Source organism: Chionomys nivalis, chromosome X (genome assembly GCF_950005125.1).
Source record: "Chionomys nivalis chromosome X, mChiNiv1.1, whole genome shotgun sequence".
NCBI classification, from domain to species: domain Eukaryota; kingdom Metazoa; phylum Chordata; class Mammalia; order Rodentia; family Cricetidae; genus Chionomys; species Chionomys nivalis.
The window spans coordinates 121,553,472-121,575,839 of NC_080112.1; the positions used below are offsets into that span (position 1 = coordinate 121,553,472).

At 39.9% G+C, this 22,368-nt stretch overlaps 1 protein-coding gene across 1 annotated transcript in view; it reads right to left on the bottom strand.

The window, feature by feature from the left end:
- Positions 1–2,660: 2,660 nt before the first annotated feature.
- The window catches only part of LOC130868623 (fibrous sheath-interacting protein 2-like), a 30,099-nt gene continuing 10,391 nt past the window's right edge, over positions 2,661–22,368 (bottom strand). The window contains exons 9-21 of the mRNA XM_057760776.1: positions 14,978–15,049; positions 14,235–14,303; positions 13,393–13,464; positions 12,645–12,716; positions 11,696–11,767; positions 11,003–11,074; positions 10,200–10,271; positions 9,417–9,488; positions 8,695–8,766; positions 7,842–7,913; positions 5,689–5,789; positions 4,129–4,171; positions 2,661–2,731 (exon numbers count right to left, since the gene is read on the bottom strand). Of these exons, the coding sequence (XP_057616759.1) occupies positions 2,661–2,731; positions 4,129–4,171; positions 5,689–5,789; positions 7,842–7,913; positions 8,695–8,766; positions 9,417–9,488; positions 10,200–10,271; positions 11,003–11,074; positions 11,696–11,767; positions 12,645–12,716; positions 13,393–13,464; positions 14,235–14,303; positions 14,978–15,049 (932 nt within the window). The remainder of the gene's footprint in view (positions 2,732–4,128; positions 4,172–5,688; positions 5,790–7,841; positions 7,914–8,694; positions 8,767–9,416; positions 9,489–10,199; positions 10,272–11,002; positions 11,075–11,695; positions 11,768–12,644; positions 12,717–13,392; positions 13,465–14,234; positions 14,304–14,977; positions 15,050–22,368) is intronic.

The following is a 22,368-nucleotide window of genomic DNA, read 5'->3' on the forward strand; positions in this document are numbered from 1 at the left end:
GTTGAGTGAATGATTTATGTGTTTGTTCATCTGTTTGAATATCATTAATTCCTTCTCATTCAAACACAATTGAACACATTTTCCCATCATCTTATTCCACAAGTAAATTTTATAAAATACTTATGGTTATTAATATTAAAGAAAATACTCATTGAGTATTTCATGGGAATCCTTGGACAGTATATGTCAATTATACACAGACCTGAGTAAAACCCAGCCTTAAATAGGAGTTTTTGAGTAACAAAAGTATTATTGATTGGAGCCCAACTCATGCTTAAGGTATTTTGGTATTTTTCTCCCAGTAAGTGCAAAGTATACTGTGAAGAAGCAGTAAATTGTGATCAGAGCTGGAAGCGTAGTTTAGGAGAAGAGCATTTGTCTAGCCTGTGCAAGGCCCTGGGCTCAGAAACCCAGCAGCACAAAAGAATCAAACTGATCTATTTTGAATGTCTTATTTAAATTACATGTATTTTGTGTTTCTCTGGGAGTATGGTGTGTGTGTGTATACATGCATACACATGCTTCACTGTGTCCTCCTTTTTCAGGATACAATTCTCACATTGTCTATTGTGATAGCCTCTTTTTCATGAGAAGCAGATAATTTACTATATTGAGACTATGGATAATTTACTATATATGAAGACTGGTGGATAAAAATACTAACAACCTTATTAAATTATTGGGACGGTTAAATAAGAATATCTACGGATTAGGATAGTACCTAGTGTACAGTATACATTCCATAAACGCTGTTTTAATATTTATTATTTGACTCCAATCTTTTTCTTCTAATTCCATTTCTCTCTTTCACAAGGGCAAATTACAAACAAACTGTGCAATTGCTGAAGATCTTCAATAGCTTCTCTTCACTAACAGGGTGATGTATATGTAGATGCTTGATGTATCTTATCCAAATCTTAGTGATTCAGTCCTTATCTACCAGTCACACTTCATCTTCTGTGATTTCCTTAAGCTTTTAGCTAGGGCAATATTGAAATACTTGGTTTATATAAAATATACTGTACTGTAATGTTGTTACCTGGCAAACATATTCCTATTTGCTAGAAGGCTCCATCCCCATCATTCCTTTGTTTGCTTGGAAAAGCAAACCCTTCGTGTGTCAGCTCAACTGTGGCTTCTTGTATAAAAGCCTCTGTAGCTTCTGCACATTTCCATTGTATTGTACGTTTATCTGCTTCTGTTATGCACTGATCATATGGGGGTGTGATTACTGACATGACTTCTCCACCAAACTATAAAATATAATGGTCAGAATCATGGCTTTGCTTCTTTGAATGTTCATTAGCCAGTCTGGTATGTATAGCAGAAGCTCAATAAACATGTGATTGAATGGGTCATAGGATTTACTTAATAAATATTGTCAATGTTTACATGACCCATGTTTAAGTGCTTGATTTCTTGGTCTCTTTTTAAAAATTAAACTACTATCTGTCAGATGTATATGTCAAAATAACATAAACAAGGAAATAAGTCCCCCACAGCAGCTTTCAAAGGACTTGAACATTGGCTGTTGCTCATTCTAAAATCCCCAAAATTAAGAACTAATTTGAAATGTGTTTGTGTGTAAATGTGTATATAAAACCATGTTTTATTTGGCTTATGCTATATGTATATTATTTGGAGAATTAAAAGGTAAATGAAATTCATTAATGTTCGGAAGTGAATTAATTGTGACTGGGGATGCTGGCACCATGCCTGCCTAGCACGCCCAAGGCTACTTCTACCCCAGTGATGTAGAATTCATTTAGGAGGACATCAGAAAGTTTCCTTCTTGATAATACTGCCCTCAAAACATGTTGACTTTTTAGAGTAGCAGAAGCCGTTAACACAGTGCTGATGGAACCTTAGATCTGATGTAGATTTAACTGCTGTCAGAGTAATTGGCACCCCCTACAGGAGTGGTTCTCAAGCTGAGGTTTACTACTCCTTTGGGGGTTGCATATTAGATATCCTGCATATCAGATATTTACATTATGATTCATAACAGTAGCAAAATTACAGTTCCAATTTAGCAATGAAGTAATTTTAAGGTTGAGGGTCACCACAACATGAGGAACTGCATGAAAGGGTCACAGTATCAGGAAGGTTGAGAACCACTGCACTAGAAGCAATCCATGTTGACACCAAAGGTTTCATTGTGAATAACTGCTGCTAATGAACTTCCCAAAATGGCTGAGTACCAGTGCCAAAAGGGACAGATGAGACAATATGGCTGTCCCTGCTCTCTGTCAGCAGCAGAAGAGAAGCAATTCACAGTTAATTGAATGTTTCCTTTGGAGGGCACAGCATGTGCCTTAAATATTTTGCAGTTCACTAGTGAGGGGCCCTATAACCTGATAATTATTAAGAGTAAAAATCTTAACTGTGATCAGATGATCACTATTAAGAATCGTGGCAAGTTGAGTTGGTGGGGGGAGGATTGTAATTCTAGCTACTTGAGTGAAGCTGAGCCTGCCTGAGTCAAATACATTTGAGGCCACTCTGAACAACTTAATAAGACTGTAAGTCAAACTAAAAAAGTAAAATAGGGGTGTGTGGGCCAATACTTTTTTAGTGTATACAAGACCAAGTCAATCTCTAGTACAACCAAAAGAAAAACAGGCAAATACAGTGTCCAAATTCAGATCTGCCCAACAAATTTAAAACCCAAGGCTCGCTGCATTTGTCAGCTTGCTGACTGTCAGTTGTGTTCCACACATGTTCAGTCTGGCTACAGAAACACAACCAGTAGAAATGAGTGTGAGCATGCAGAAGTACCCCATCACAGTTACTGAAATTCACACTTTAATATTTTCTAGAATCATTAAGGTCAAGGAATAGAGATTTTTTTTTAAATTGTCATTTAATGTATAAAGTTTTACACTAATCTTGATAATAATTTCATAAATCACTTGCTCTGTCAATGTGTGTTTTGAAAAGGAATATCCCCCTCTTGTTTTGTAGTATCATGAAGAGACTGTTTGGAAACATTTGTTGCTTGCATAGAGTGAGACGGAGCAGGAATTGAGCCTCTTTTGACTCCTAGGGTGAAGAAGAAGTACCATTGAATATAAAAATATCATACAGTCATCCTTGCTGGGAATCTATATTACTAGTAGACTAGATTACTAACAGATACATGGAGGTATTATTTATACAAGATAAGGCAGAACCTCCAAAGATAGGGTGACTCCAAGGCTTTTAAAATTCTTCTTTCTGTTAAATTTCACTGGCTCACTAATCTTAGGGGGCTAGTTACTGCAAGAGTAAAGAGCATAGTGATGCAAACAGAAAGGAAATGGGGTTGTGAGAGTTTAAGAAGATGATCAGAATAATGAAATTTTAGAATGTAAAATATAGGCAATAGAGTAAAAAATATGTGTTAGCTTTTATGCCTGGACAAGAACAGAAGGAATGGAGAAACAGGATGTTGGTTCACTAGAAGATGATACATTTGACTTTGTGTACAGTACGTTTTGGGACTTGATAACCACCCAGGTTGTGATATCCTAGTGTTCTTCATAGGTGTGTGTGTGTGTGTGTGTGTGTGTGTGTGTGTAATATGCTTGGGTAACTTTTGTAGGAACTAGCAGAGGCTTGTCACATTTGGCTTTGTGTACAGTACAATTTTGGGACTTGATAACCACCCAGGTTGTGATATCCTAGTGTTCTTCATAGGTGTGTGTGTGTGTGTGTGTGCATGCGCATGTGTAATATGTTTGGGAAACTTTTGTAGGGACTAGCAGAGGTTTGCCTAACCTCTAGTCCAGCCCTTGGGAGATAGAAGATAGGCTGCATTTGTGTTATGTTTATAAGAAAAGTATAGCAAGTATAGGGTAAGTACCTTCTTTGGAGATTTTTCTTTATCAAAGCTCCAAAACCACAGTATAATATGTGAGGAATATGTACAGAAGGATATGGCAAAGACCCTAATTTCATTATACTTTATAAATCCCAAAAGGGCCCATTCACCTAGCCGCTGTCCAGAAGTGTAAGAGTGACACTAACACATTGAATTTAAAGCTTCTTGTAAGCAAAGAAAACACAAACTTTATAATCATGAAAAACTACAAAACTGGCTATTCAACTGAAAAAAAAATCCACCATGAATACTGTTCATTTTTTTACCTCTGTCATATGAATGATGTGATGTCTTTCTTTCTTTATCATGCTGCACGGTATAACATTAAAAGGAAAATACATCGATTAAGTTTCTAAAAGTGGCTGTTAATCTACTCTACAGTAATCTAACACAGATTACTTTAATCCCCAACTCTTTCCTTAGCACTGTTCTCAAGGCTAATACAGACTGCCAGAGTTGTCTTGTGCTTCACACAGGTACCTACACCTAACTAGTTCAAAACAATGTCCTATGTATCTGAACACCCCATCTTTCTAAACTTGTTTCTCTTCTGTATTTTATAGTTTGGCTAAACACATGGCCAGTACTCAATGCCAAAAACTTAAGAGTTGTTTCCTTTGTTTCAGAGGAGGCTAATTCAATGAAATCTAGTGTTTATTGAGCACATTTCCTGGAACGAAAATTGGCTATTTCTGACCTCAAGAAGTGCGGCTACTAGAATGGACAAATACAGTGAGTTCTGATGAGGGAGTAAGCCTGAGCACTCTGAGAGGAAGCATTTGAGAAACTCATCATCATCATCTTCCTCATCTACCTCAGAAATCGTCCATTTATTCAGTGGCCAGGTTCTGAAACAAACTCTGAGATTCTTTGACTCTGTAGCCTCTAATTCAACCTCATTGTCATTGCCTTAGTTAGGGCCCTCACACTGTTTTCATTTTTCAGTCTTAGTGATTGAACACATGTCCTTTTACATGCCAGGGAAGCACTCTGCCACTGAACTACCTTCCCAGGTCCAGTATTCTACACTGTTGTCCCAACTATCCCAGAAGACTTAGAAATAACTTTCCCTTATTCTCTATCATCCTTTCCACAAACTGCAGCTAGGTTATCATTTTAGAATCCAAATAATTCTTTTTTCCTCCCACATTCCTACTAAAAAAGTTTTAATGGCTCCATTGCTGAGAGGACAAATTTGTACTTCAGCAAGGTTCTGGCTTCAATCTACTTTTACAGGCTCATGTCCATCTCCTTGGCGCCCATACTTTCACTCAGTCTGCAATATTGCTTCAGTGTCTCCTTCCATCTATCAATATGGAAAATCCCTACTTATATTTCAAGGTTTAAATCAACTAAACCTTTCTTTAGTAACCTCCCTTTAGACCTCTCAAGGCAGGACTGCTCTCTATACCTTCTGTGTTCCCACTGAATTTTGTAAAAATAAAATCTTTTGCTATATTGTAAGGTTTTTGTTTATGCGTGCTTTACCCCTAGATGATAACTGTCTTCCATCTTACTATCCTAACTTACCCCTTTCCTTCATTCTTGTTTAGGCCAGGACATGGTCCACAGTAGACTCTGAGTAAACGTTAGCTATTGTCTTTGTCATTGTCAACATGCTCGTGATCATCACCATCATCCAATGTTTAATCTCATTTCTGCTAAAGTTCATGCTACACTAAGCATGAGACTGACTCAGTATACCTTATCATGGAGAGGGTAAGATCTGCCTAGGATTCCATATTCTCTTACTGGACAGTATCAAGCTAAGGAAGGGGCTACCCCGTACAACCCAACAAAACGAAACATGCAACACAACTTTCTACCTTTTGCTCGGCTGGATGTTGTATGTCCCTCACTTGGGGTGGTAAAGTTGTTGACGTCCTAATAAAAACCTTAATGTTACTTTGAGACTGTTGGCTTGATCCTGAAGGAGACCAAAAAAAAATTATATACTTTTAAAAGTTCATTGAACTATAATTGAAGTAGAATAAACTGCATATAATTAAAATGTGTAATTTCTTCAGTCTTGATATATTAAACCTATAAAATAATCATTAGAACCAACAAGTACTTCCATCATAATGAAAAGTTTTCTTATGCTGCTTACCAAGATAGCATTCAGCATTATGTAGCAGTAAGAACTGCTTGGCTCAGAAAATTCTCATATATTGCTGTTGTTTAGATGATTTTAAAATATTTTATTTATGTGTATAAATGGTTTTCCTGTATGTATCTAAGTGCACCATATTCAGTGCCTGCAAAAGGCCTGAAAGGATGTTGAGTCCTCTGGAACTGGAGTTACAGATGGCTGTGAGTTGCCATGTGGGTGCTGGGAAATAACACAGGTCCCGTGTAAAGCTCAGTGAGTACTCTTAATGGCTAAGTCATCCTTCCAGCCCTGTGGTTTGGATCTATTAAACTGACCTCATAAAGTGCATAAGACTTGATCCTTAGTTGATGGTACCATCGGGAGTAGTGCAGACTATAGGAGGTGGGAATGAGCTGGAGGAAATTAGGTCACAGGAAGCACGTCCTTGAAGGGTATATTTAAATGCTTGCCCCCATTCCCTATCTTTACTTCCTGTCTTGTATGAGGTAAGCAAGATCCCCCCTCCCCATCCACCATTTTGTAGTACCTTACCACAAGCTCAAAGAAACAGCTCCAAATGTTCATGAATGGCAACCTCTAAAGATATGAGCCAGACTAAATCTTTCTTTTGACAGTCAATTTTCTCATATAAAATAATTCTATTCTCTTTTTAAGTGACTTCTCTCTGGTATTTTGTCATAGAATCAGAAATTTGACTAACATGTAGTGTACAGGAAATATGTTTGTTCACCTTTAAGAGTTATCTTGGGTAGGAAAGATGGGAGATATTACTTAGGGACAATTACTGCTGAAATGACACTCCATTAACAGCGCAGAAGTGGTGGGAAGATGGAAGGGTGGTGAGAAATGGGAGAGCAAAGGTATCAGTTTGGCTTCACACATGGCTTCTTCTGAACCTTGGTTAATATGGAGAGCAGACAAGAAGGACCACTGCTGCACTGTTTAAGACTCTGGAAGGAGGTCTCTTAGGTCATCTCTACCCTTGACTCCTTGTTACCCAAGGCACAGCACAACAACCTGGCTATAGAGTGGGGCTGAGCACAAGGCACTCTTCCTAGAATTTTACTTTCTGTACCATTCTTGGTTCCCCTGCGGTATAGCTATGTTTAGAAAACTCTAAGACTCTAACTACGGAGCTTCCTAGGAGTCACTATGAAGGTGATCTACCTTGAATAATATGCAGAATCTAAGCATAATTGTCAGGGTGTAGAAAAGAGAATTAGAAGGTTCCACTCAAACTAGGGATAAGAGCATAAATCATGAGCTGATAACAGCCTTCAACTGTCAATTTGAAGAGGCCAAAGACATTCAGAGTGGTGATAAGGACATCCTCTGGAGACCAGGAAAGACAGAGGATGTTTCACCCAAATACACTATTCTGCTTCCATGAGAACATGGAATCCAGTTTTGCCTAAGCTTTAATGTGCATGCAGAGCATGTGGATATCCTGTTGAAATTTAGTGGGATGTGAAGGAGCCTGGGAATCTGTGGCTATAGTTACTTCCTGTGTCAGTGCAGCTGATACACATCTAGTTGAGTGAAAATAAAAGACATGCCTCTTGTATCCAGATGAAAACTGTGGGGAAGAAGCAGGACAACAGGGAGACTCCCTGAATGTCTGAGGAATTTAAGGAGACTCCACAATTATAGAATAGGCTCCACTGGTCTATTGTTAGGTTGGCGGCTAATGCAGCAACAAAAAGCAAGACTACATGTAACACATAGTACTGGTCCTGTGCGTGTTCCACAGTCAGCATGGGCAGAAATGTCAAAATGACTACGCCATCCTGTGTAATGCACAGAGGACATCATCACTAAATCTAGTATTGCCGCAAATTAATTTCAAACCATAAAAATTTCAATTACGTCTGGATTCCAGAGATTCTTGAGATGATTTCTGGTCAGCGAAACTTGTTTTCTTTACATATTGTTGAGGTGCTTTAAAAAGAGAGAGAGAGATTTATTTTTAACAATGGTTATGGCAAGTAGAAAATAACAAATATTAAAAATGGCAACTGATTTTTATTCAAGTTTTTAGAATAAAACCAGGGGAATAAGAATAGAGAATAGTACACAGCTTCAGAAATATATGTGTATAAAGGATTTTTGCTGCCAGTGATATGACTTGCTACCATATGTCTCAAAACTCAAAAGAATCACAAGATCCAGAAAGCACATTAGGAGAGCTCTTGGTCCTTCTTAGTCTCATAGAGCCAGAGGCTTCAAAGACTTCAGTAGATCCTTCATTCAGTACTAAGGAAGGATAGTTATGTAAGTGGAACAAAGGATATAGAGGCTACCCCTCTTCTCTGTAGACATAGCAATGGAGCAACTTGGTGGGTTGCAGAATCATAGATGGCAGCCCCAGAGGCATAGAATGAAGACCTGCCTCTGGATCTTATTAGGAATAGGAAGGTACTGAGATATGTTAAGAGATAGGGGCTTGGGAAAGCCACTGTTCTGAACTGGGCTTGGAGAGCTGTGAGCTGCAAAGAATGGTCTAGTCTGCTGGGGGAGTGTGGAGAGAGCAACAGCAGGTGAGGGATAGGGATTCTCATCCAGGAGGCGATAAGGACAGTGATGCTGTTCAAAGCCATGACACAAATTAAACCATGCAACTGAATTAGAGAGAGGATGTTTTTGTATTATGCAGAAGAGATCGTTACCAAGTACGGTATTCTCACACACTGTTAATTTAGAAGAATAAAAATTCAATTACTTATTGCTTCCATGAGTTGTAGAAATGATTCCTCTTCAGAAAAACTTGTTTTCTTTACATTTTGTGGAGCTGCTTAAACAAAATCAAAAAGACATTAAATCTTTACAGTCAAAATGACAAAATGATAAAATAACAAATAGTTAAAAAGGTGTCAGACTGCTACTGTTGGACTTTTCAAAAAAGACCAGGGAAGAGGAGTGAGGAAACTGTGTTGCTGTTGAAATATATGTGACTTATGTTTTTATTTTCAGTGACATGGCTTTGTCACTTGAGGTCTCATATCAGCAGAGGTCTTGGTTGTTGCTAGGTTTATATTTCCATAGGCTTCCAAAACATCAATAGATGCTCTGTCAGCAACATTTAAGGGGGGATTTCCAGGTGGAACAAAAAGAGATGGGGGTAAAACCTCCCTGGGAAACAGAGTTGAACAGCAAGGGGTGGCAGCCGAAGAAATACCAGCAGACACAGGCTTTCAGAACTGGGCTTGGAGAATTGTCTACTGGGGAAAGTGGCATACCCACCCTGCTCAAGAGAATATGGGAAGAGGGGCACCAATCAAGTAGTCAGAGGATGGCAGGGTGCGATCATTGGTTAGCATTGCCCCCAACACATCATTTGATGGAAGAGGCTAGAGGCCTTTGCTGCATTGTTAGTAGAAGAGTTCATTACCAAATTCAGTATGCCCACTAATTACTAACTTGTAATAATAAAATTTCAATTACATTTTATTTTGACTGGTTCATAAAACAATTTCTGGTCTGAAACACTTCTTTTCTTTGTGTTTGATGAAGTTGCTAAAAGAAAAAAAGAATTAAGTTAACAGTGGAATTGCCAACATGCGAAAATAGGGGACATTCAAAGAACCACTGACTGCTACTGAGTTGGGCTTTTCTAAAACAGCTAGTGGAGAAAGACCGGGGAGCACTATGATACTGAAGAAGTATGTGCGGTAAATAAAGCACCTCTGTTCCCAGTGATGAAAATGTCACTGTAGCTAAAGGAGGGGCGGGGTTAAGAAAGCACATTGGCAGGTGCCTTGATCCTTCTTGACTTGTAGGGCCAGGCTTCCGAGACATCAGTAGAACCTCTGTTCAGTAATATAATAAGATAGGTTTCCAGATGGATCAAGGGCTCAGGGTAACCCCTGCCTGAAAGGTCCAGGTGCTAAGAAAGTGATATCAGCATTAGAGGAGGACACTGAATATCTGACTCTGGATCTTGTAGGAGACAGAAAAGAACAAAGACAAGTCCACAATAGTGGTAGTTGTGCTTTGAGCTAGGCTTGGAGTGTGGTCATCTGCACAAAAGAGGAGCTATCATCTCAAGTAGTATGGAGAGAGCATTACCAGTTAGCTGCTGGGAAAGCTAGCTCAAGGGACCACAAAAGGGGTCAACACTTTCATAAGCACTATATAGGACATGTCATTTCATGGCTGAAAATAGAGGATAGTTAAGCAGAAGAGACCATTACCAATCATATATTAATTAATTTATGATTCAATTACATTTTGGTTCTAGATTGTCTCCCGTCAGTCTGTGATCAGTGAAACTTCTTCTCATAGTATTTGGGTAAAGATCTTCAAAGAAAAAGAGACATCAATTTCAAAAATGGAAATGACAAAACAACCGATATTCAAATGACAACTGACTGACCTCCACTGGGTTTTGCTAAAAGTACTAAGGGAAACATGCGTGGGGAAAATCATGGGAGAAAATATGACGCGACATGTTAATATAGGTTTCAAAAGCACAAAGCCAAAGGAAGGGCAGGACCGGGAAGGCAAGGACACTCACTGGCTAGGGGTCTAAGGCCATATTAGGTTTCCAGAGCCTCAGGCTTCAAAAGTATTGTTAGACTGTCGGTCAGGAACGTAGCAGTCAAGTTCACCAAGTAGAAAAAAAGTGAAGTTAGAGGTAAATTCTTCCTGCCAGGCAGAACTTCCAAACATGGGGTAACAGTAGCAGAGGCTCAAGAACTGCCTCAGTTCCTTTGGGAGTGAAAATGCAGAGAGAAATGTTGAGTAGCAGGGAGTATGGGGAAGGTGGGAGATCATTGTTCTGCACTGAGTTGGAGAGTAGTAGCAGGAAATGTAGCTTCCCCCACTCTGAGAATGTGGAATGAGCAACACCACTTAAGTAATTAGGGAGTGTAACCCAGAGAGCAACGGAGAGGGTGGCAAAGTTAGTGTTTCACCAAAACACCATTTGGTATATGGTAGGGGATTGTCTGCATTGCATGCAGTAGAGATCAAAACTGAATCCAGTACTCCCAGAAGTTACTGATTTCTAAGCAGAAAATTGCAATTACATTTTGCTTCTAGAAGTTCTTCAATGAATTTCTGGTCGATAAAACTGGATCTTTTTGCCTTTACTGGACCATCTTGAAAAAAAAAAAAGACATATTTTTAACAATGGGACTGACAAGTTCATACAATGACATTACATTAACATGGTAATTGACTACTGTCAGCTGGGGTTTTCCAAAAGACCAGGAGAACAGGAGTGGAGGAACATGTTCTTGCTGCAGAAAATCTATGTAACGAATAACATTTGTGCAACTTAGGAAATGACTGACAGTAAATCTCAAACCCTCAAGGCTTACGGCAGACAGAATTAAGTAAGCACATTAGCAGGGGGCTGTGATACACTCAGGTTTCTGGGGCCACAGGTTTCAGAAACATTAGTAGATCCCCCATTCAACAAGAGCTTCAACTCAATTGTCTTGGCGGGGAGTTCTCAAGGTACAATAAAGTATTTCAAGGCAAACCCTGCAGGAGGCAGAGGTGGTGATGGAGGGACAGCAGTAGCAGAGATGGAATGAAGGTATATTTTGGGAGTCTCATTGGTGATAGAAAAGTACAGAGATGGGTTAAAGAGGGGGAGATTTGGGAAAGTTGGGGTTTTGAACTGGGGAGGGGGTTCCTCTTCATTTAACAGGAGAGGTTCCCAAACTTTTATATTCCCACCAATTACTAACTTTCACCCATAACATTTTGATTACATTTTTCTTCAGTCGGTTCGTAAAATATCTGCTCAGCAAAACTCGCTTTCTTCTCACTAGGATGATAGTAATCTTTTAAAAAAAAAAAAAGAAGAACAGTCATTTATTAACACTGGACGTGATGGAATAAAATGACCAATATTAAAACTATAGTTACAAATCAAGATTTTCTGAAAAGGGCGGGAAGAGTGGGGAACACCCTACTGCTGCAAAAACACATGTTACAATTAAACCATTTCTGGTTCATGTGATGTCATGTGACAAGTAAAGCTGCAAGTTTCACAAGTATCAGAAGAATCTCTGTTCATCAAGATGAAAGGCTAGCTTGCTAGTTTTCTAGGCAGGTATGCCAAGCCTCTGATATCCTGTCACATTTCTGTTATCTGCAGTATTGGTACTTGAGGAATGTAGAACAGTGTTATAAACAATATTGCAAACGAATCTTTTAATGCTTCATATAAGTTTATAATTTTGTATTGGGCAGCATTCATAGCTCTCCCTGGACACAGGTAGGATGCACCTGAGTAGAAGAATGGAGTTAGAGATAAAACCTCCATGGGAAGCAGAGCTGCTGAGCAAAGTGTAGCTGCAGCAGAGGCACAGATTCTGCCCCAGAATCGCATTGGCAACAGAGAAGTACAGAGACAGATCAATAGCAAGGCCTATTGGGAATAGCAGGGTTACGACATGGGGTTTGGAGAGCTGTCACCCACAAGGCAAGACCTGTTTTACTCTGGAGTGTTGTGGGATTAGCACCAAGTGCGTAATTAAGGAGTCTAACTCAGAGGGTGACAAAGGTAGTGCCGCTCATGGTAAGCATTACTCCAAATACCACATTTTGCATGAGGATAGAGGATTTTTCTACATTATAGTCAGAAGAGTTCCTTACATTACCGATTCCAGAATCCCCCCACAAATTACTAATTTCTAGTGATAAAATTTCAATTACGTTTGGGTTCCAAAACGTCTTGAAACGTCTGCATCTCAGGCAAACTCGGTGTCCTTGTGTCTGTTGGAGAAACATAAAGGGAGACATTTATTATTAACCAGAAAAGAATAAATGAGAATATGGCAAATGTTAAAATGACAGCAATCACTAAAACTGGGCCTTCCTAAAAGAAACAAGGGGGACATTCTGCGGTGCAGGACTATAAATGACAAACAAGTAAACTATTTCCGCTGCCAACGGCACATGCAACTGTGTCTCAACAAGGGAAGGAGAGGACTGAGAAAACACACAGGCAGTGATCTTGGTCCTTAACTGCACAGGGCCACGGGCTTCAGATGCACAAGGAGAACCTCTATGGAGTAATCTGGAAGGACAGTTCTCCAAGTGAAAGAAAGGGACCAGAGGCAGAGGGGTGCCATCAACAGAGACACTGAAGACCTGCTTCAGGTTCTCATTGGTAACAGGACAGTACAGAGACAAGTTCAGTAGTGGGAGTCATGAGAAAGTCAGGACTCTGAAATGGGTTTGGAGATTTCCAGTTGTGAAAAGTGGTGTGCCCTGCTCTGGGGGTGTGGAGGGAGCATCATTAACTGAGCAATTAAGGCATTTATTCGGGGGCAGTAGAGAAAGCGACACAGTTCCTAAGCATTAACCCAAAGCACCATTTAATGGAAAGAGATGGAGCATTGTTGCATTATGTATGGTAGTCCCACGATTTACTCATTTTTAATCATAAAAGTTTAATTACATTGTGTCTTCAGAAGTCCATAAAATGAAGGTTTCTCTTCGTCAAAACTGATTTTTGTGGTTTGTGAGGTAGCTTAAAAAAATAAGATAGTTGTTTTTAGCAATGGAGATGACAAAATTAGAAAAATCACAAATATTAAAAGGATCACTGACGACTACTACTCAGTTGCGCTTTTCTAAAAGGACCAGGGAATCAAGAGTGGGCAACATTCTATTCACACAGAAATGCAGGGAGCAAATAAAGTATCTCTACTGCAAGTGACAATATGTCACTAGAGGTCTCAAGAGCCCAGAGCCAAAGGGAGGGCGGGATTGAGAAAGCATATCAGCAGGACTCTTGGTGTCAGCTAGTCTCACGAGGTCACAGACTTTAGTCCTACAAAGATAAGTAGTAGCAGGACCTCCATTCAGCAATCTGTAGGGTTGTTTGTGGAGACAGCAATAGACTTGGAGGTCAATCCTCCTTGGGAGGCAGAGCTCTTAGAGCAAGGGGTGGCAGCAGCAAAGGCATTGATTGAAAAATCTGCCACAGATTTTCTCAGTAAGGAAAATTACAGAAGGAAGTTCAGTACAAGGGTGGGTGAGGGTTCTGAACTGGGCTTGAAGAGTTGTTGGCTTCATAGAATGGGCCTTCCTGCTCATGGGAACGAGGAGAAAGCCGCAGGAATTGAGTAGTTCCAGAGTCTAATCTAGGTGACAATATAGATGGTAGTGCCACTGGCAAACACTATCCCCAGGCATCATTTGATAAATGGGGACAATGAGTTCATCTGCATGCTAAGCAGGAGTGATCACTGCCAGGTCTCACAACTTATTAAATTCCAATAACAACACAATAGTTACATTTTGACTCTCTTGATTGTTGTAATAGTCTTTGGTCAGAAATACTTGTTCTTAAACTTGATGTAGATGCTATAAGAAAAAGAACATTTATTTTTAACAGTGGTCAAGATGAAATGATAAACTAACAAATGTTAAAATAAGGACTATTCAATTGTGCTCTTCCAAAAGAAATGGGGGAACAATAGTGAGGAACACTGTGGTACTGCTTCAAAGTATGTGGGGAATTGAATATTTCCGCTGCCAATGTAACTGTGTCTCAATGGCTCAAAGGCAAGGGAAGGAGAGGACTGAGAAAACACACAGGCAATGGTCTTGGTCCTTAACTGCACAGGGCCACAGGCTTTAGATACAGTTCTCCAGGTGAAAGAAAGGACCAGAGGCAGAGGGGTGCCATCAACAGAGACACACACTGAAGAGCTGCTTCAGGCTCTCATTGGTAACAGGACAGTAGGGAGACAAGTTCAGTAGTGGGAGTCATGAGAAAGTCAGGGCTCTGAAATGGGTTTGGAGATTTCTCACCGCAAAAAATAGTGTGCCCTGCTCTGGGGGTGTGGAGGGAGCATAATGGAGTAATTAAGGGGTGTGGTCTAGAGAAGTGAAGATGGTGAGTGTTGATCATGAGTGTTACCCACAAAACACCATTTGGTGGAAAAGGGTAGATGACTTTTCTGCATTCTAAGCAGAAGACTTATTAGCAAGTCCAGTATTCCCACTAATTACTAGTTTCCAATCCTATCAGTTACGTTTTTGTTCCAGGTGTTCTTGAGACGTCTTTGGCTCTGTGACACTTGGTTTCTTCTGGGTTGTCACAGATGCTTTTTAAAAAAAAGACATTTATTGTTAACACTGGAGATGACAAAATGATAAAATGTCAAATATTACAATGGCAACTACTACTCAGCGGTGCTTTTCCAAAAGGCTCAACATAACAACAATACAGAAAACTCTGGTGCTGTACGAATTTATGTGGCAAATAAATCTGTTCCCGGCTGCATGTTATATTACCGTGGGTCTAAAAGTCTTGGGGAGAGTAAGGGAGAAGGAGATTAAGAAAGCACATTGGCACTGGCCTTGATCCTCAGGAGGTTCATAGGGCCACAGGCTTCAGAGAATCCCTAGAACCTCTGCTCAGCAATCTGGACAGGTAAAAGAAGGGGGCAGGGATGCTGAGCAAGGGCTAATAAGAACAGAGGAACAGGCTAAGGTCTGCTCACGATCCCACTGGTAAGGCAAAGTATAGAGATGAGTTCACTCGCAGAGCCTGTGTGGAAGTCAGTGTTGTGAACCACACGTGAGAGTTGTCAGCTACACAAAGTGGATAGAAAAATACAACTGAGTAACTAGGGAGTTGACTCCAATGAGCAATAGATTATATGGCATGGTTTGTATACGGAATATATATAACACAACATGTGATGGCTAAACACAGAATATTTATTTGCACTGTAAGCCACAGATATCATGACAAAATCCAGTATGTCTACGAATTTCTATTTCCTAGTTGTCATACTTAAAGTCAAATTTTAGCTCGAGGCTTTCTTGGAATGCCCCCAGCTCAGTGGCAATGTCATGAGCTATCTGTGGGTTTGTAACAGAAGCTTAAGAAGTAGAGGAGCTGCTGATTCTGGTGTTGGCCTGTGTTGCTCAGGCAAGCTTTGAACTAATGATCCTCCTGCCTCATCCCCCAGAGAAGTGATTATAGGCCCACTATTTTGTCTTTCTCGAGATGATTTGAGGTGACTAGCACATAAAATGTGTACTCAAATCCTTTCTGTTAGAAGCAGCCATCTGTAGTTTTGAACAGAGGGAGTAATGTCCCTAATGTAGCCCAGCATCTGAAGCAAAGGGCCACACATTGAACTGTATTAGGAGCTTCTTCATGGCTGTTTAGTAAAAATGGCATTTTCTGTCTCATCTCTTCTTGCTTGCTGTGCCTCTTCAAATTCTCTCCTCTCTCTCTCCTCTCCCTCTCTCTCTCTCTCTCTCTCCTCTCTCTCTCTTTCTCTCCTATTACCATTTAAAAGAGCCCTTATTCTGCTTCCCTTGTAAAACTTGCTCAATCCCTCCCTGTATTTCTCTCAGCCCTTCTCGTTCATTCTTAGTCCTATATTTTTTTCATTGTTTCCTTCTTTACAGAACATATTTTGATTGTTCTATATTTTATTATAATCTGCAGGTGCAATTCTTGACTCACTCTTCCTTGGTCAAGGCTAGCCTCAACCTCACTGTGTAGCTAAGAATGAACTTGAATTTCTGATTTTCCTTTCTCTTGTATTACAGGTATGTACCACCATGCCTAGCTGTGATGTTGGAAATTAAACCCAAGCCAAGGCTTTGTGCAAACTAGGCAAGCACTCTACCAACTGAGCTGCATCTGTAGCCCTAGATTCTCTTTGTTGCTTCCTCCACTTTCTCTCTATTTCTTTGTCACACTTACTTTTCTACTGGTCTGTTCCCATATCTATTAATTGACTTTTTCTCCTAGCTGTAGGCTGTCCCTTTAATTATTAATCAAGTGCCTTCCCCTCCCCAACTCCTACTTCAAACTTTTCTTCTACATTTCACCATTGCCCTTGATTTCTTATCGGGTTTCCCTCTTATATCCTCTGTCTATCCCTGTTCCTTACTGACTCATTTTAAATTCCTCCCTCTTTTCTTCGATCTTTGTCATTGCCTTCTTTATTTTACTGTCTTTCCTTCACATTTAAAATTGGCACCGTCCTGCAGGACCAGGATTTATTCCTACTGCTTGTACTGGCTTTTTGGAACCCATTCCCTTTGAATGTATACCTTGCTCAGCCTAGATATAGTAGGGAGGGCTTTGGACCTTCCCCAAAGCAACTCTCTGAGGAGTGGATGGGGGGTTGGGGGGAGTAGGTCAAGGAAATGGGAGGAGGGGAGTGGGAACTGGGATTGATATGTAATATGAAAAAAGATAGCTTGCTTTCTTTTTTTTAAAAAAAAAGTAAAATAAATTAAATAAAAAATAAAATTGGCCCCTTCTTTTAGAACTTCTGTCATTCTTACACTCACTATGTCCCCAGTTCATCCATCTTTATTTCTGTACCACTTTGTTGACATCTTACAAATGCATCACTGTATTATCTTGTTCTCTACGATTTGACTTTTCTTGCTAATCCTACCTTTCTAACCTTATCTTATACTCAAATGCTCTTCTTAAAACATTACTTTGCATAGACTTACAAGTTTAAACTTCTATCTCTCCCCTTTCTTCATTGTTTGCTCCTAATCTCCTCTCACTTCGCTTGACGTCTTCCTTCCTCCGTCTCTCACTTCCTTCTTTTCCCTCTTCCTTCATTATTCAATTTTTTTCTATTAGCATAATTCTATTTTTTTTTTCTGAGACAGGGTTTCACTGTGCAGCCCTGGCTGTCCTGGAACTCACTCTGTAGACCAGGTTAGCGTCAAACTTATGCCTGTCTCCTGAGTTCTAGTCTTAAAGCCATGCTCCCACCACCCAGCTCCCCCCCCCTTTTGTTTTCTTACCAAGCCAGGGTCCTTTTATGTAGCTGTGACTGTCCTTGGACTTTCTCTATATACCAGGCTAGCCTCAAACTCACAGAGATCTGCCTGTCTCTACCTCCAGAGTGTTGGGACTAAAGATGTATGCCACCATGCCTGCCTTCTACTTGGCATACTTTAAAACACACTTTACCATTTTTACATGTACTTCTTTTCTTTTGAAATTTTCTGCATATGATGCATACAACTTTATGTGTGTATTTCATATGTATGCCTTCAAGTTTTATGGTGCAATCTGTGTCTGCCTTCCTACCTATCCATCTACTCATCTGATTTTCCAAACCCTTTAAAGTCATCTTTGAATCCCTCTTTCTTCTCCCTCACATCCTCTTTTAATTTGTTATATTTCACACATTTTTGCACACTTAAAGCTCCTTGTAGAAAGTCTCATCCTCTCTGTCTCCTGCTTCTGCTTCTGGAGTAGCGTTTTACTCTTGATTTACAGTGAACACTTTTTCCTTGTTCTCCAGCGTCCCCCTCCTTCGCACCAGCTCCCCTTTCTTCTGCTCCCCCCCCCTTCTGTAACTCCAGGCTCGATTTGACCTCCATATGTAAAGTACACAGGCCCGGAACTTGCTGTGTTTCTGATGCCTCAGCCTCTTGAGCGTGCTCCTTTCTTCTCAAATGCTGGCATTTCTTACTCTTTTATTGTCGCTCATTTCCCCTCCATCTTTCTTCAGCTACTTCTCTCAAACAGATTTTACTGGCCCTTCCTTCACAACATTTCCCTTTTTGTCCCCACGAGTCTTGAGTCATTTTAAAACTTTTCTCTGCTTTTGATCTTTCTCTCTTCTGCCTTTACCTTTCCTCATCACCTTGTTTGCATACTTTATTCTTACCAACTCCTTCACACTTCGGTATGCTTCTTTTTGTTTTCTTCAGTGTGTGCATGTGTGTGCGCGCGCGCGCGTGTGTGTGTGTGTGTGTGTGTGTGCCAAAAGGCAGCTTTGGTGTCACCCTCAGCAAGGCTATTCACTTCCTTTGCCATAGGCTTTCTATTTGTCCCGGCACTCACAAAACAGGCCAGACTAGCTGATTACGCAGCCCCCCAGGTGGGGGATCCTGTTTCTGCACCCTCAGTGTCTGTACTACAGTTCTGTTCCCCTACACCATTTTTATGCCCTCATGCCATTTTCACATGGTTTCAGGGATGACACTCAGGTCCTCCTGGCTGCAAAGCAACTAAGTCACAGAGCCACAGCCCCTAGCCCTTCTTCCCCTCTCTTTATATTTTTCCCCTTCTTTCCTCTCTTTGCCTCTGACTTTCTTCTCATTTTGTTTGTAGATACTTTGTTCTTCCTGACTCTTCCTGCTTATGTATGCTCTTCTTTAATTTACTTTTCATTGTCTCCATTATTTCTAACTTTTGTACTTTTCCTTCGTTCCATTATTAAGGAAAAAAAATCATTCTTTTTTTTTTCTCTATTTTGTAGCTATTCTCACTTCTTCTCTAGCTGCTATCCAGTTAATGTATCTATATTTCGGTTGAATTTTTCCATTCAGACCTCTGTATTTCCCTGCTTTTCTCAGTTTTATTTTATTTCTTTGGCATGTACTGTGTGTGCTGTTTACATGTGTTTGTGCATACATGTGTGGGTGTGTGTACTCATACACATGCATACAGAGGCCAGAGAAGGACAGTGGATGTCTTTTTCTATCACTACCTTACTCCCTTGTGACAAGGTCTCTCACAGAACATATGTAGTTCCAGAGACTTGAATCCAGGCCCTTGTGATTGGGAGGCAGACACTTTTGTCTACTGAGTCATCTTCCCAGCCTCCTTGCTTTTGCTTAAAACAAATACTGCTCTTCGAGACACCTGACTCTTACTCTCACACTCTTTCCTATAGACTTACCACAATTAACTATTTTCCTCTGTCCTTTAGTTCTTTCTCTATCCCTCTGCACTCAATTTCATTGTTTCTCTCATCATGCTTTCCTTTCTTCTTTTCTTCCTTGCTTCATTTCACCTGTCTCTTTCTTCCTTCATCCTCCTCCTCCTTTCCTGTCATTCTTAGATTCCTTTCTCTTTCATTTATTAGCAAAAAACCCTTTTACTCTTGGTATCTCTATCATTGTAACTCTTTGTATCTGCTTCATGCCTTGATGCTCTTTTATGCCTTTTAAATCTCAATCTGTCTGTTTACCTACCTACCCACCTACACTTTTATCTACTTCCCTATTTGTCTACCTGCCGGCCTATCATTGAAAATAGCTACTTACATATCTCCACACTACCTACTTGTCAATATATTTATGTTACTCTTTATTTATATTTCTGAAATGGTCTAGTTATGTAATCCAGGCTGAACTCGATCTGGTGGTCCTACTACCTGTATCACCTGTGTTCTGGACTTACAAGTATGTGCCACCAACCCTGGATCTGTGCTTTATCTGTCTTCCTGTCTTATCCATACATTTCTTCCTGTCTACCTAGCCATCACTATTAATCTGTGTTTATTTTCGTCTTCTTCCAAAGGTCTTTTTTTAATATCTCTCCCTATGCCTTATTTACCCCATCTCCATAATCTTTGTGTTTTCCATCTCCCTCCTCTCTCTTCTCCCCCATTTCTTCTATGCCTGATCACCTTTCATTCTCTTCTGTTTTTCCTGCAATTTCCTTCATCCCTTATTCCTTCCTTTTCATCTGTCTTGCTTTCTACTGTCTTTGCTACTCTACCCACAATCTTGGCTACCTCTATCCCTTTTTCTTCATTTATTTCTCACTCTTCTTTTATTTCCTTTTATTCCCCCTTACCTTTCCTTTATCTTTTCTCCCTTCTTTCTTCTCCTTCTGAAACTTACTCCGACTCCCCATTTTCTACTGGTTTCTCCCCCATACACATAATTTGTCATATTATCTTCACACATTTAGGTCTACTGGATTTTATATCACCTGTCTATCATCCATCTACCATCTTCTCTCTCCTCTCCTCTCCTCTCCTCTCCTCTCCTCTCCTCTCCTCTCCTCTCCTCTCCTCTTCTCTTTTCTCTCTCTCTCTCTCTCCCTTCCTTCCTTTTTTCTTTCTTTCTTGCCAGCCAGTCAGTCAGACAGCCAGAAATCTACTTCTTGTACCTTTTCATACTCCTTTCATCCATTATTTCTTCCTTCCCACCTATCTTCCATCTTATTTTATTTATCCAGTCACATTTACCAGGAACTCTCCATTCCTCAGTTCCTCTTTATTCCGCACATTTCCCCTATGTCTTCTATCATTTTTGCTTTCTTTTATTTTTTGGACTGTTTGGTCTTTTTAAACTGTCTTCTTCCTTAACTTAATTTTTGTCACACTCTTTTCTACTGACTTCTTTTTTGTAACTATCTTTTTGCATCTATCTGTCTATCTACCTATTAATTCATGTTTTGTCTATCTCTATCTTTCTGTCCATCTGTCTACCTACCCACCCATGTATCCACCAATTACCTACCTATCAGATAACTGTCTCTATTTTTCTTTCCTGCTCCTGAATTTTAAAATTATGTCCCCATTTAGAGCTTATGTAATTCTCTTTTATACTTTCATTAGATTTTGTAGTAGTATTTTTTATTGATTCACCCTAGAGAAACATTTCTTATCTGCTTTTTTCTCTTTCCTCTAATGCTATTATGTTTAGCTTTTTCCCAATCATTGCTTTTTTCTGATCTTCCTTCTGTGTTTCTTTTCAATGCATTCTTTTCTTTTTCTTTCTTTAATTTGTTTAACTATTTTCTTTTTTGAGACAGGGTCTCACTATGGAGTCCTGACTGGCCTGAACTTATATGGACCAGGCTGAACCAGAATTCATATAGACATCACACTTACTTGCCTCTGCTTCCTCAGAATATCGGATATGTGACCCCAAAGTGGTCGTGACCAACAGGTTGAGAACCATTGCCCTTCCTTGGAACCATCCAAAAAGTCTTGGTATGTCCTTAGAGTTTCTTCATGTCTACTAGTTTTACTAAGCTTGATTTCCAATTATTCTCTATCTTCTCCAATTAAACATTCACTATCTCCTCCAAGTTCTCCAATCATTTGGCCTCCATCATTCAAACATTAAAGCTCAACAGTAAAGTATTAACTCAATGGCTTATGTGGTCCTTTCAACTTGGAGGACTTCTCACTTGTGAGTATCCTTTGTGTTGTGAGATCCATCAGATGTCAGGTGGTTTTGCCCACATAACCTAAAATGGGTCTTCTACCTTTTTACCACAGGTCATTAGAAAGACCTCTAAATAGGGACCCTGATTGCTGTCAATCTTCAGTACCTTTTCTCAGCCTGAAGCAGCTCTGTCTTTGCCCTAATTCTCCTCCCCCACACTAATGGCATGTACCCTTTGCCACTTGATGGTGTCCTCTGTTGGAACTCCTCATGCTTTAGGAATTTCTCTTTCTAATAAATGGCATTGATTGAAGTACTCAATTTAAGATGAAGGGCTTTATTACTGTCTAGAGAACAGGATCCTAGGGCCCCAGCAACTTTTAACTATAACCACTACAGACTGCTGCCTGTTGCCATTGTACATGTGTGTTTCTTCCATCTTTTATCTGGTTTTGCCTCTAAAATTCTTCTCTTCCCATTGTCTCATTCTGTTTTATATACTGTTTTA